This window comes from Callorhinus ursinus, unplaced genomic scaffold (assembly GCF_003265705.2).
Source record: "Callorhinus ursinus isolate GAN/ISIS: 27379988/994484 unplaced genomic scaffold, GSC_fseal_2.0 scaffold75, whole genome shotgun sequence".
Taxonomy (NCBI): Eukaryota; Metazoa; Chordata; class Mammalia; order Carnivora; family Otariidae; genus Callorhinus; species Callorhinus ursinus.
In genome coordinates, this window is record NW_027397137.1 from 4,599,812 (window position 1) to 4,614,825 (window position 15,014).

General features: G+C 46.1%; 1 protein-coding gene across 1 annotated transcript in view; it reads right to left on the reverse strand.

Moving 5' to 3' along the window:
* Positions 1-8,797: 8,797 nt before the first annotated feature.
* The window catches only part of HSF2BP (heat shock transcription factor 2 binding protein), a 118,055-nt gene continuing 111,838 nt past the window's right edge, over positions 8,798-15,014 (reverse strand). The window contains exon 9 of the mRNA XM_025863556.2: positions 8,798-9,522. Coding sequence (XP_025719341.1) covers positions 9,314-9,522 — 209 coding nt within the window. The 3' untranslated portion in view covers positions 8,798-9,313. The remainder of the gene's footprint in view (positions 9,523-15,014) is intronic.

The following is a 15,014-nucleotide window of genomic DNA, read 5'->3' on the forward strand; positions in this document are numbered from 1 at the left end:
TTCGGTGTGAGGGCAGGGCTTGTGGGAAGGTCCCGTGGCGGTGTGTATGTGGGAGGGAGGGAGGCGGCACGGGGCAGCTCAGCAGCAGGATCAGGTGCCACAGGAAAGTGGCAGTTGTGGCGCTAGCCGGAGGCATCCCCAGCCATCCAGGAGCTCCCGTGCTCCGGAGGAGGGTAAGGCCCAGAGCACGAGGAGCCCAGGAGCCCAGGGCCTCCACCACCACCCTGGAAAGACCTCTCCCTCCTCACTCCCTGGGAGCCTGGACTCTGATAGAGTCAAGACGGCACAGAAGCAAGGAGATGCTGGGCCTCACCAGTGGCGGGGGAGGGGAGCCCAGTCCAGTGGTGCTGCCTCTTTCACCCAAGGGCAAACCTTCCACCATGACCACCCAGGAGGGGCTCCACCGAGGCAGGCAGAGCAAGGCAACGCTTGTCAAAGGCACCGTCTTGCAGACCAGGAGGACCTGAGGAGGGAACCCCGGGGTCTTGCTCCCACACACCCCAGGCTGCTGTCCTGGTGGGATCACAGCTCAGTGGGGGCAGAAGGCCCCGCCAGCCCCTGTGCCCAGCCAGAACCAAACAGAAAGCACCTCTGACCCACAGGGATCCGGGCCACCATATGTACCCCTGCCCCCGCCCCCGTAAGCAGGGGTACACGTAGGCGAGAACCTCATCCCCCTGCGAGAAACAGCCTCCTACTCTCATAGCTGGAGGAAGTAGGTTCAAATGCTACCGTGCCGCTCTAAGACTGCCCCGGCTGGGAGGCGGGCGGGGAAACACTGATTCATCGAGCAGAGGGCAACATGCCGAGTACGACACATCAAGGCAGGCAGTGTGCGATGTGTTTATAAAGATTGCCATGAAAACGGTTCACCTCAAAAAAGCAGCTTCGATGCTTAAGAGGTGAGTTTCCGGTCTTGGGAAAATGCACATTTTGTGAGTTCTTTTTGCCAACAGGATGGCCTTGCTCCACTCTGCCCTAAGTGGTACTTTCCAAGCTGCCACTGTCCTTCCTCTCGTCCCCGTGGGCACCTAAAGACAGGAAAGGAAAGCAAACGCACCGGCCCTTCTGCACGGGGCCACCTCCCCCTCTGCCCCCACCGCCCTGCCCAGTCGGCCCTAACCCAGCCCAAGCCTGGCCTCTGGGAGCCGGCTCAGTGGCCAAGGGCAGGCAGGAATGTCTGTCACCCCCTGGCCCATTTGCCTCAGCTCTAGAGGACCTCAAACAAAGAATGACACAGAGAAATACTCCCGTTTTCCCAGGCAAAGGTAAGACAGATTACAGTGACCCCAGAACAATCAGCTCCCTGAGACAGAAGGAAATAATTTTGTAAACTGACTTGCAGATACTGAACAGAATCTTTTAAAAGTCAAAGTTTATAATACCGATGATGAATCTAGGTCTCTCCCTCGGTGTTATCCACCTGTTACCATGTGATCCGGCAGCCACGGGAGCCTGTCACGTGTCCACATGTACCATCCAAACACCGCTCGGGTGGGTGGGCAGAAGGTGCCGCTGGCGGACACCCGCTGCTGCCCTCTAGTCCTCACCACCCCCCACACCCTCAGGGGCCTACTAGTGGTGTCCAGAGCACGCTGCCCAGAGGCAGCCAGAAGGATGGAAACCACCGGTGACCACGACCGCGGTAGCCCAAGCGCAGGACCAGGCCCTGGAGAAGGAGTGAGCACAGATGAGGACGGACGCACACCCGAGGTGCGGAGGTGACGTCAGGCCGTGAGCACAGCTCTGCCGCTCAGGCAAGCAGCTCAACGGCCCCGGCTCGTCCCCTCCCTGCAGACAGTGCGTGTGAGCACCAAGGGGGAGCAACGCGGACACAAGCCCTGACTGCCACCAGGAAGCCAGCCTCAGGGCCAGCGTGCGTGTGGGAGGCCCTGGCGTCTCACAGAAATCATGGTACTATCAATACTTGTCAGAGCGCTTCATCCCGGGCCTGGCCCTACCCCAGGCCACGTGATTCCCACACCCAGGGCAAGGGGCCCCTTACCAGCCACTGGTGGGGTCCCCACAGACGCCAGGAATTGTACAGGGGAGGACACGCAGGTGCTTCCATGCACGTCTGCGGAGAGAAGCTTACCGATTGGATAAGCGCTCCAGGACGCCACCGTCACTAAGAATCTCTGCAGGTGACTGACAGCAGGGCTGGCACTGAGTGGGCTCTCCTCCTCCCCACGGGGACATGTCACCTGCGCCTCACCCATGCTCTGCACGACACACATGCGTGGCAGCAAGTCGGGGGCAGGGCTGTGGGAGGTACAGGTGCCAGCCTGGGAAGGCCTGTGTCTCACCAGTCTCGGTATCGGGAACTCCAGAGGCTTACAGTGGTAGGGCTGGCAGGCGACCCCCAGGCTCAAGTCAGAGAGCGTGGCCACCTACTGATGCCAAAAACTACATCTATTTTCTTTACATTTTGAAAGAAAAATCAGGTATTGCTCCTGCCCCCAACTCCCCAACAACACGCCACCACACAGAGCAAACCATGATGCCTGCCCCATGCTTGTACCCACACACTCCCTGCCATCTTCAAACTCACCCCAAACAAGTGCTCCAGGGCCCTTGCACCCACGCTTCCTGCTCCCTGGACTCTTCCCTCAGATGTCCAAGAGTAACTGTTTGCATAAAGCCATTTATTCTAAAAACCTGAGCTACAAATATGCTTTCAATTAAAAACTGTAATAAACTATATGACCGAGAGTCCTTTTTTTTTTTTTTTAAGTCTTTTTGGGCTAGTATGTTCTAAGAATATTAAATATGCATTCTTGGTGGGAAACTAGCAGCTGAGGGAGCTCCAACTGGAATGACTTAAAATCCTTACACTAATATTAGCTACTCATGAAAAACACCAAAGATTTCTAAAATGTAATGAGTATAATATACATGAATCTCTGTGTTTTGAAAATCATCCTTGTAATAATATTTCCAAATGACAATCACAAAATTCAACAAATGGTTGGGAAAACTGGAAATCCACAGGCAAAAGCATGAATTTGGACCCTTACCTCACACCATATCCTAAAATTCAAAATGGATCGAGCTAAACTGCAAAGAGAAAACAATAAAACTCTTAGAACAAAACATAGGGGAAAATCTTCATGACCACAAATTTGGCAATTATTTCTTAGATATGATATCAAAAGCACATGCAACAAAAGAAAAACAGATTTAGACTTGATACAAATTTAACTCTTCTACATCAAGGGACACTATGAACAGAGTGAAAAGACAACCTACAGAATGGAGTGAATATTTGCAAATCACCTGATAAGGGATCGGTATCCAGAAAATATAAAGAGCTCCTGGAACTCAACAAGAAGAAGCAAACAACCCAATTCGAAAATAGATAAAAGACTTGAACAGACATTTCCCCAAAGGAGATATGCAATGGCCCATAAGCACATGACAAGATGCTCAACATCGCAAATCAAAAGCACAATGAGATACCACCTCACACCCATAAAGAGGACTCCAATAAAAACAAACAGAAAATAAGCAGTGTTGGCAGGGACACGGAGAAACAGGAATCCTTGCACAGGGACGCTGGTGGGAACGTAAAATTGTGCAGCTGCTGTGGAAAACAGTTTGGCAGTTCCTCCAACAGTTAAACACAGGACTACCATGTGACACAGCAATTTCACATTTGACTACACACCCAGCAGTCGTGAAAGCAGGGATGCAGACAGATAGATACCAGTGCACCAGTATTCGCTACAGCATTACGCAAACAGTCAAAAGGTGGAAACAGTCAAAAGGTGGAAACAGCCCAAGTGTCCATCAGCAGGTGAATGGATAAACAAAATACGGCACAGGCATACCTGGTTTTATTGCACTTTGCTTCAGATACTGCCTTTTTTTTTTTTAAACACATTGAACGTTTATGGCCTCCACCAAGTCTATCGGCACTGTATTTCCAACAGCAATTTGCTCATTTCACGTCCCTGTATCACATTTTGGCAATTCTTGCAAAATTCCACACTTTTTCATTCTTACTACGCTGGTTATGGTGATCTGTGACCAGTGAGCCTTGATGTTACTTCTGCAGCTGTTTGGGGTGCCCTGACTGCACCTGTATAAGATGACAAACTTAACTGTAAGTGTCGTGTGCATTCTGACTCTCCACCGACTGGCTGTTCCCCCATCTCTCCCTCTCTCCCCAGGCCTCCCTGTTCCCTGAGACACAATACTGAAATTAGACCCATTAATAATCCTGCAGTGGCCTCTGAGTGTTCAAATGAAAGGAAGAGTTGAACGTCTCTCACGTTGAATCAAAAGCTAGAAATGATTAAGCTTAGTAAGGAAGGCATGTCAAAAGCTGAGATAAGCCAAAAGCTAGGCCTCCTTTTTGCACCAAACAGCCAAATGGCAAATGCAAAGAAAAAGTTCTTGAAGGAAATCAGAAGTGCTACTCCAGTGAACACACAAATGATAAGAAAGTGAAATAGTCTTATTGCTGATGTGGAGAAAGTTTGAGTGGTCTGGACAGAAGGCCAAACCAGCCCCAACATTCCCTTAAACCAAAGCCTCCTCCAGAGCAAGGTCCTAACTCTCTTCAATTCCGTGAAGGCTGAGAGGTGAGGAAGCTAGCAGAGGTGGGTTCATGAGGTTTAAGGAGAGAAGACGTCTCCGTAACATTACAAGTGCCAGGTGAGGTTACAAGTGCTGTCATAGAAGCTGCAGCAAGTTCTCCAGAAATTCCAGCTAAGATCATCTATGAAGGCGTCTCCACAATAGGCTTTCAATGTAGTAAAATCTTGCAGAGGAAGGAGATGCCATCCAGGACTTTCATAGCTGGAGAGGAAAAGTCAATGCCCAGCTTCAAAGCTTCAAAGGACAGGCTGACTCTTTTGTCAGGGGCGAAAGGTGAATTTCATTGGCACCCAACGCTCACTGACCATTCTGAAAATCCGAGGGCCCTGAGCAATTATGCCTACTAACTCTACTCTGCCCATGCTCTATCAGTGGAACAGCAAAGGCTGGATGGCAGTCCATCTGTTTACAACATGGCTTACTGAATGTAGTAAGCCCACTGCTGAGACCTTCTGCTCAGAAAAAAAGATTCCTTTCAAAATATGACTGCTCACTGAAAGTGCCCCTGGTCCCCCAAGGGCTCTGGTGGAGATGGACAATGAGAATAATGTTGTTTTCATACTGCCATCACAAAATCCATTCTCGCAGCCCATGAGTCAAGCAGTCATTTCAACTTTCCAGTCTTATTATTTAAGAAATTCACTTCATAAGGCATAGCTGCCATGGATAGTGATTTCTCTGATGGATCTGGGCAAAATGAAATGAAACCTTCTGGGAAGGATTCCTGTTCTAGAGGCCATTAAGAACATTTGTGATTCATGGGGAGAGGTCAGAATATCAACACAAACAGGAGTTTGGAAGAAGTTGATGCTAGCCCTCGTGGAGGACTTTGGGGGTTCAAGACTTCAGTGGGGGAAATCCCTGCAGATGTGGTGGAAACAGTGGGGGAACTAGTGTTAGAGGTGGGGCCTGAAGATGGGGCTGAGCTGCTGCAATCTCAGGGTCAGACTTGATCCGATGAGGAGATGCTTCTCGTGGATGAGCAAAGAAGTGGTTTCTTGAGAGGGGATCCACTCCTGGTGAAGATGCTGTAAAGACTGCTGGAATGACAACAAAGGATTTGGAATATTAAACACGCTTAGGTGATACAGCAGCAGCAGGATTTGAGAAGTTCTCCTGTGGGTCAAATGCTATCAAACAGCATCACATGCTACAGAGAAATCGCTCATGAAAGGAAGAGTGGACGGATGTGGCAAGCGTCATTATTGTTTTATTCTAAGAGGTTGCCGTGGCCGCCCCAGCCTTCAGTGGCCACCACCCCAAACAGTCAGCAGCCGTCAACATCGAGGGGAGACCTTCCACCAGCAAAAAGATCACAACTCCCTGAAACCTCAGATGATGGTTAGCATTTTCTAGCAATAAAGTATTTCATAATGAAGGCATATACATTGTGTTTTTTAGACACATATTAGGGAAACCAGAACAGCAGACTCACTTCATTGCCATATCTGCTTTGTTGTGGGGTATCTGGAACTGAACCTGCAAACCCTCTGAGGTGTGCCTGTATGTAGATACAATGGAATGTTATTTAGCCATAAAAAGGAATGAAACTGACACATGATACAACATGGCTGAACCTTGAAGACTTTGCACTAAGTGAAATAAGCTGGGCCCAGAAGGGCAAATATTTTACGACTCCACTTATAGGAGGGTATGTAGAGCAGTCGAATTCATAGGCAGAAGTAGAATGGAGGGTTCCAGGGGCTGGGAAGAGGGCCGCGGGGGAAGGAGGAGATCTTGTTTACTGGGTACAGAGTTTCTCTTTGGTATGACAGAAAGTTCTGGACATAGACAGTGGTGGTGGCTACATAACACTGTGAATGTACTTAATGCCACTGAATTCCACACTCACTCGACCTCTGGAGACAATTCTAAACGTGCACACTCTCAGAGCAGAGGGACAGCCGTGAGTACGACAGACGAGTTCTGCCAAGATGCAGGCGTACCAGCTGTCTCTTGACCTCCCCACCTGTGTCTGGCCTGGAAAAGTATCGAAGAGCTTCTGCTGGGTTCGTCACTCTGCCTTTTGAGCCTCATCCCTATGGGGTGCTATACCCTATACTGTGTCCCCACTACACCAGGACCTGCCCTCAAGGCCCTACTGTGGTCAGGAGTCAGCATCCACATCACAGGAGAAAACAGAGCAAACCCTGTCTTCAAGTCTTCTCAGGAAATTAGTTAAGTCTACAAAAGTATTTATATCAACCTTTTCCATTCACATTAATGTCATGACAGCAGAGCTCATGGCAGGCCTGGTAGAACCAGTACAACAGGCATATTTACAACTTTCACCAACACCCTGCTTCTGTCCCTGGTCCGACGGCCAGCCTTGCGCTGGTTTCAAGCCCCAGACCTGCGATGCTCTGCTTGGTACTCTCATTAATTTTAAAATCCTCTGAACTAAGTAAAAGGCATGGGGCTACATACATATCCGGGGTGAGGACTTCTCAACCCCACTCAGCACCATGTGCAGACCCAGCTATGGAGAGCCATCCTCAAAGCCGCAGCATGGGTCTGCTTCTGAACGAGGGTCTCCCAGCTCTGTGAGCAAGAGGGCAGCTCTGAGCACCCTCGGGGGCAGGGCAGGGTGGTGTGAGGCCTGGCGGCTGGCCTGGCAGGCTCCATGCCTTTACAGACAAACTGACAGCACCAAGGAGAAATAAAGAGTGCCTCAACTTAACATAAGAGGAATTCTTTAAAAAACAAATTTAGGGGCACCTGGTGGTTCAGTCGTTAAGCGTCTGCCTTCGGCTCAGGTCACGGTCCCAGGGTCCTGGGATCGAACCCCGCGTCGGGCTCCCTGCTCGGCGGGAAGCCTGCTTCTCCCTCTGCCACTTGTGTTCCTGCTCTCACTATCTCTCTCTGTCAAATAAATAAAATCTTTAAAAATAAATAAATAAATTTAAAAATACATGTGCCATTTTACTGCCTTTGTTTCTGATTTTAAATTCACAAGAGACCCCAAACACTGCCAAGCACATGCTTTTATGCATACTTTGTTAGAACTCATGTGTCTCCTTGACCTTCACATGAGAAACAGAAATATTAGAAAGGCTAAGCCATACCTTAAAACTGGCCATAAGTACTTTTCCTATGATATATGCTCAAAACATGCATTTATCATGTGTTTCTCCCTGAAGGGAGTTTTCATGAGGACTCTTGCTATCCCTATAGCACTTCATAATTAAAGGAAATAAAGTATCTTTCTTCATCACATCCATCTACTAATTAGCTAAACTACACAAAATTCATGCTTTGGCCCAGTTCTGTGTCTCTCTACGCTGCAGATCCCATCTTTGGCAGGACAAGACCCTGCATTCTAGAGGCAGCACAAGCTAATTACACTAGTTTATCTCCCGTCACCTTATCAAATACCCAAAAAGAAAATACCATGCTAGAAAAAGTACAAACACACAACACCCTCAATTTTATTCGCCCGTAGTCAGACCTACAGAACCGCAGCACACAGATGGACTGATTTCTGCACCATGAATTGCAAGCTGCCTCTTCTAACAGCTCTCTGGCTCCGATGAGCGGGCAGTGTTCCACAATCTGCCGGCTCCTGAGATCCAGCCCCGTGCCTTCCTCCACGCTTGTGGCTTCAGCCTTAGCCATAAACCACACGTTGCCTATAAAATCGACTTCAGAGAAAAATGAAGTTCTTCTAACATGCCCCACAGCAGACACAGGTTATAAATGTATACGAGGCCGCCACCGTAGGGGCCGTCAGCACCTTCCTTCACTGGAGAGGGTGCCCAGAGCCCGAGCACTCGCAGCATCACCATGAGGGAAGCAGCACAAGAAAGGAGCAAACGTGCTCCCTGATGCGACTTTACGGGGTGACTTGGATGGAACTTCTGGCTCTCACGTGCACGGTGTCTGTGAGAAATGAAGTGTGTCCCGTGCGCTCTGTCAGCGGCCCAGGCGCAGCTGAGAAGGATTTACGTGCTGCAGGGACCCTGGGACACACCAGCAGACGTTATTTGAGGGACTTCACCCAACGGCATGGGCTCTCGTCTAGGAGGCCCTTTTCATGATATTTCTTATAAGAAAAGCGGGACTTCTGAGTGTATAGTCAAGTGCCCAGAACAACATAACGAGAGTTTTTTCTACCCACCAAGTATCTGCATTATAATATAAGACTTCCTAATACCAAGTTTATAACATTTCAGAAAAGAGTAGTTGTGTACATTGATAACTCTTCTGGCTTTCTTTATTCAAAAATAAAACAGGCACAAAAAAATAGAACCAAAATGTCCAACGTCACCTGAAATAGCAGGTTCACCAAAAGGTTTAAAGGTAAACTTGAATTTTAGGGTATTAATTATAATTACTAGAGAGAGAATGAATTGTTTTTCAAAACATGTATCTCAGGAAAATGCTGACCAACGGGGCAGGTGGTTATTTCATCCCCTTTGTGCAGGGGAACCCACTCTACTGAGCAGCAGAAGCCACTCGAAGACGGCCCTCTTCCAGGTACAGGACATGGGCCTTTCCAGAAGGATGGATTCTTCCCCAGGCTGCCCCTTGGCCAGGCTAACCAGCCACCCACAGGTACTTTCCCTTCCAGGAGGAAGTTGTGTGGATACATATGCATTCACATCCCTCTCGAGTCACTCACATTCTACCCTCTATAACACATGGCGCACGGTGATGGTTTCAGAACACAAAGTGGGGGCTTGGGGGAGGGGAAGGGACACACCGAGCGCCCCTATGCATCACGCTCCAGGGCACGGAGGTCCTCCAGGAGCTCCTGGGCCACGGTCTGCAGGTGCGGGTTGCGGCTCTTGGCCATCGCCAGGATGAGCTGCCAGGGCAAGGAGCTGCAGAACTCGGAGGCCAACCTGGAGAAGACTTCTGGCTCCAGGACCACAGACTGGACGAGTCGCAGTGCATGAAGACACACCTCTGCGTCCGGGTCTGGGAGAGAGAGGGAACGCTTCTGGTTAGAACGAGACTCTATAGAAACAGAGGCAAAGTCTATCCCTCAAGAGCTCTTGGCCTTTCTGAACGACAGGTCTGACCATTCAGTAACTACCAGCTGACTGAGAAACAGTGTCACTTCTTGAGGCAAAAGCTTAGCTCATAAGAGTGACACAACAAACCTCAATGACCACTGATTTAGTGACATCCATCTTCAAATATTACTCACAATCATAATTTTAAGATGCTGAACGAAAAATATGAGAGGGCCTTTCATGTTTTTTTCCAACTCTGTCCACATAAGATTGTTTTAAGAGGTATTACTCCATTTGTACTCCAAGTGCATCAACCCCTCAGAGGACACATACAGGTATGGCAGCTCTTCGGGGCCCCCAGGCTCCCCAGAGTCATAGGCTGCAGGATGCACAGTGTTACCATGTCCCCGAGGAATCCTCTCTAGAGTTACAGAACCTGGTACCCTGCACGCACTGTAGCACCACTGAAACACAGCTAGACGCAAATAGCCCAATGCAAAGCTACATTCTTAACTAGGAGGGATCCAACTCTCATTACTACTTACTCTTCCCTACTGGGAAACTTTAGTATGCCATCGATCCACTTCTTGATTGAATGTCGTAATTGGAACCAGGCTCAAAATCAGTACCTCTTTCTTAGCACTACACTTAAACCTTTTAAGAAGTGAGTACGATTGCAAGAGCAGACTAAGTAAGTCCTCAGTGAGAACTGCCACACACTAAGCCTGCCCAGAGGCTCCTGCTGTTAACCCAGGGCCCCCAGGGCCCAGTGAAGACTGTTGTACTCTATCCAGGAGGGAGGGCAGGACATCCTGGGCCTGGATCGTTAGAGTCCTCCTACTTTGGGGGAGGAGGGGGCAACTTTCCCCAGTACGGGCCTGCCAAAGACCTGGTGCAGACTGTGGCTGCCACCAGGAGGAGGACAGGGTCGCTGGGAAGGCCCCACCACCCAGACAAAGATGGACAGGAGCTGACCCAAACACCAGAGAACTCCCTTTGTCCTCCAGCATCAGCCCAGCAAACTTCCAGCAGCCAATAAGAGCAGTCTACAGCTGGGAAAGGAGCAAAAGGAAGGAAGGAGACCCCCTGAACAAAGACGCAAAGGGAAGGCCAACAGCTAAGGGTGGAACAGGGCACTGAGGAAGACACTCGGGCAGCTCAGCCCTCACCCTCACTGAGCGCAAGGAAAAGAGAGGCATTTGAAGCCTAATGGTACACAGAAGGCAAGCACAGCAGCAACAAAACCCACACCCATCTCATCCCGCACTGACAGCCCAGCAGAAGAGGAGGCATAGCCATGTCCACAAGTACACACCAGTTACCTCATTCTCTGCTGCAGAGGCTGGTACACTATGGCCCAGAGACCAAATGTAGCCCGGGAAACATTTCTGTACAGGCTGTAAGCCAAAAGTGATTTTTATATTTTAAAGGGATAGTTTTTAAAAAAGAGAGAGGGGGGAGAAGAATATGCAGCAGAAACCATATATGGCCCGGCCCTAAAGATATTTACTATCCAGCCCATTACAGAAAAAGTTTGCTCTATTGCCCTGCACACGATGTCTAACATTCAATCAGAAATTACGACAAAGCCAGGGAAACAAAAGGCCCACAGTGGAGTGATAAAGTAATCAACAGAGCCAGACTCGGAGATGACCCAGCTACAGGAACAACTAGAAAAGGAATCTGAACTAAAGAGGATGAAGAGATGGGAAAACACTGATGTAGGGTTCCTACAGTACATCTGAAGCAGGACAGTACTATTTAAAGATTAATTAAAGGCTGTATTGTAAACCCTAGGGCAAATCATAAAAACGTTTTTAAAATGTAAATGATAAGCTAACAGTATCAATAAAACAGAATATTAAAATAATCCAACAAACAAAAAAAGAGGAAAAAAGAAATGGAGATATTTTTGTATTTCTTTCTATATACGTTAAATGAAAACAGTATAACCACACTGATTAGAAAACAGAGAATGCATAAAACAGCAAAACTTCACTATACATTGCCCACAAGACACCCAAGATAAAGACAAAGGTTAAAAGTAAAAACAAATCTTTAAAATACGCCAAACAAACACTAGTTAAAAGAGGGCTACAGAGCGTATATTATTACCAAACAAAGTAGACTTCAGAACAAGAAGTGTTACCAGGACTACGGAGTAACACTGCCTAATGACAGAGAGGTCAGCATAGCAAGAAGACATAACAGTCTCAATTACGTATGTACTGAATAACACAGCTTCAAAAGACCAAAGCAAAATATGATAGAATTCTACGGGCAAATCGATTCACAATTAGAGTTGAAAATTTTAATGTTATTTCCATTCCTGATTTTAAAAAGTAAGGAAAGAAAATCAGTAAAAACACAGAACCCATGAACAACACAAACTAATTGAGTTTAGCAAGGTCAGCATACAATGATCAATTGTATCCACATTTCAGTAAGGATACACTGGAAACAGAATGTGAATTATGTAAGACTGATGAATCACAGACCTGTACCTCTGAAACAAATAATACATTATATGTTAAAAAAAAAAGAAGATAGCAGGAAGGGAAAAATGAAGCGGGGGAAATCGGAGGGGGATATGAACCATGAGGGACGATGGACTCTGAGAAACAAACTGAGGGTTCTAGAGGGGAGGGGGGTGGGGGGATGGGTTAGCCTGGTGATGGGTATTAAAGAGGGCACGTTCTGCGTGGAGCACTGGGTGTTATGCACAAACAATGAATCATGGAACACTACATCAAAAACTGATGATGTAATGTATGGTGATTAACATAACATAATAAAATACTATTTAAAAAATATTTAAATATTTTCTATTTAAATAAATTATTAAGAAAAAAAAGATTATCATTTACAATAGCACCAAAAACATAAAACATTTAGGTATAAATCTTATAAAATATGTGCAAGATTTGTATGCTGAAAACCATAAAACACTGATGTGAGAAAGTAAAGACAACCTATGTAAATTGAGAGATACAACATGTTTATGGACCAGAAGACCCAATATTGTTATGGGAGGTCAATCTACCTAGTGATCTACATACTCAGTACAATCCCAATCAAAGTCCCATAAGCTTGTTTGTAGAAATCAACAAACTAATTCTCAAATTTATTTGGAAAAGTGAAGGAACTAGGACAGCCAAAACAATTTAGAAAAACAGTGAAGGACTCAGAGTACTTGATTTCAAAACTTATAGTTATCAAGACTGTGATACTGGTGAAGGGACAATCATAGAGATAAATGAAACAGGATTAGAGAACACTGGAACAGACCACAGTTTTGTAAAATCTCAACCAACATACAAATGCATTTTATATTTTTTTTAGAAATGCATTTTAATCGAAAAAATAATAGCCTTTTCAGGTTGCCTGGCTGGATCCGTCAGTGGAGAGTGGGAATCTCGATCTTGGGATTGTGAGTTAAAGCCCCACGCTGGGCACAGAGATTACTTAAATTAATTGATTTAAAAAAAAAGATTCCTCAGGGCACCTGGGTGGCTCAGTCAGTTAAGTGTCCAGCTCTTAGTTTTGGCTCAGGTCATGACTTCATGGGTGGTGAGACAGAGCCACGTGTCAGGCTCCACACTCAGCGGGGAGTCTGCTTGAAGATTCTCTCCCTCTGCCCCTCTCCCCACATGCTCTCACTCTCCCTCTCTCTAAAATAAATAAATTGTAAAAAAAAAAAAAAAAAAAAATTCCTCAAGTAACTCATGGCTGCCTTAATGTTGATAATTAATCAAAAACTAAATACAACCTTATCTTGACAAATAGCCAGAACTTCAAAATCCAGTACGCCCTACTTCCAGCAAACAGAAAGAAATGCCTTAGAAACTTACATGATCTCTACCCCTGCCCCTCTCTCCACAAACTTAAAAGTATATAATCAGTCACTCCTCACCAACCCCAGTGCAACTCTTTTAGCCTATGGTCCCATCCCAGTGCTATAATAAAAGTACCTTTTTGCACCATAAAAAATTTAATTTAAAAAATAATAGCCTTTTCAAAAATTGGTGCTGGAAAAATTGAACACCCATACGTAAAAACAGAGAACTTGAATCCATACCTTGCCTCACATAAAAAAACTTACGTGAAAATTAATAATAGATTTAAATGTAAAACCTAAAACACCAAGAACTTGTAGAAGAAAACAAGAGAAAAATCTTTGTAACCTTGAGCTCGGTAAGAATTTCTTAGATATAAAACCAAAAGCACAATTCACAAAAAAAAAAAGTGAATAAGCTCTATCAAAATTAAAGACATCTGCACTTCAAAAGACATAGTTAGGAAATGAAAAGACAAACCAGTAGGCCAGGAGAAGATACTTGTAAAACATGTAACAGGTTTATAAAAAAAAAAAACCAACTGAATACAGAATATAAACTCAAAAATACTCAACAACAAAACAACCCAATAAACATTGTGAAAATACTGGAAAAGACAGATCTTTTCACGTGCTTACTTCCCATTTATGTCTCTTCTTTGGTTAGATGTATTTTCAAATATTTTATTCACAGTGTCTTTGCTCATAGTTGCCAAAATCTGGAAATAACCCAAACATCTTTCAACTGATGAACAGATCTAAAGAGACCATGGTATCTCCACAGAGTAAAAACATAAACAGCAATAAAAGAAATTAACAGCTGATACACACAAAAACATGATGAATCTCGAATTACGCTGAGAAACAAGCTGGACTTTAAAATCTATACACATCATGATTGTTTATATATGCCATTCTGGAAATGTCAAAACCACAGGAAGAGAAATGAGAGCTGCGGTTGCCAGGGCCTGGGGGTGAGGAGCGGAGGACCACGAAGTGGCACAGAGAATATTCTGCAGTGATGAGACTGTCCTGTGTCTTGATTATGGCAGTGGTTACACGGTAATATATGCGTATGTCCCAACTCAGAGAACTCAGTACTAGTAAGTGGATTTCACTCTATGTAAAATTTTAACTCAATAAGGCTGACCTTTAAAAAAGGAAACAATTACATCTCGGACCCTCTTCCTTATTCCCTGCCCCTAAGCAATTGCTCTTTCCCTCGAGGACTGGTTATTTTCTAAAGAATCTCTGGAGCAGGGACATTAGGCACAACTGAAGATGGAGGCTCTCTCTGGAAAACACATGAATTATGTGAAAACACACCCATAAATTCTAAGACACTCCCTCTTCCCTACTCTGTTTCCAGAGTTTGTAGGCCTCTGCCCTACAGACAGGAGACTAGGTAAGTCCTCTCCAGCCAATCTGAACGACCTAAGAGAAAACACCTAACGGTGCTGACCTGTGGGTTCACAGGGAAGGGCTGAGCCAGCTCTCACTGCAGTCAATCAAGTTCCCAAGCCTCACCCACATGCTAGGGCTTCCAATCAGCATAAATCCCTCCCATTGTGTTTTCTAATGTAGGTAACATACAGTGTTATGTTAGCTTCAGGTGTACA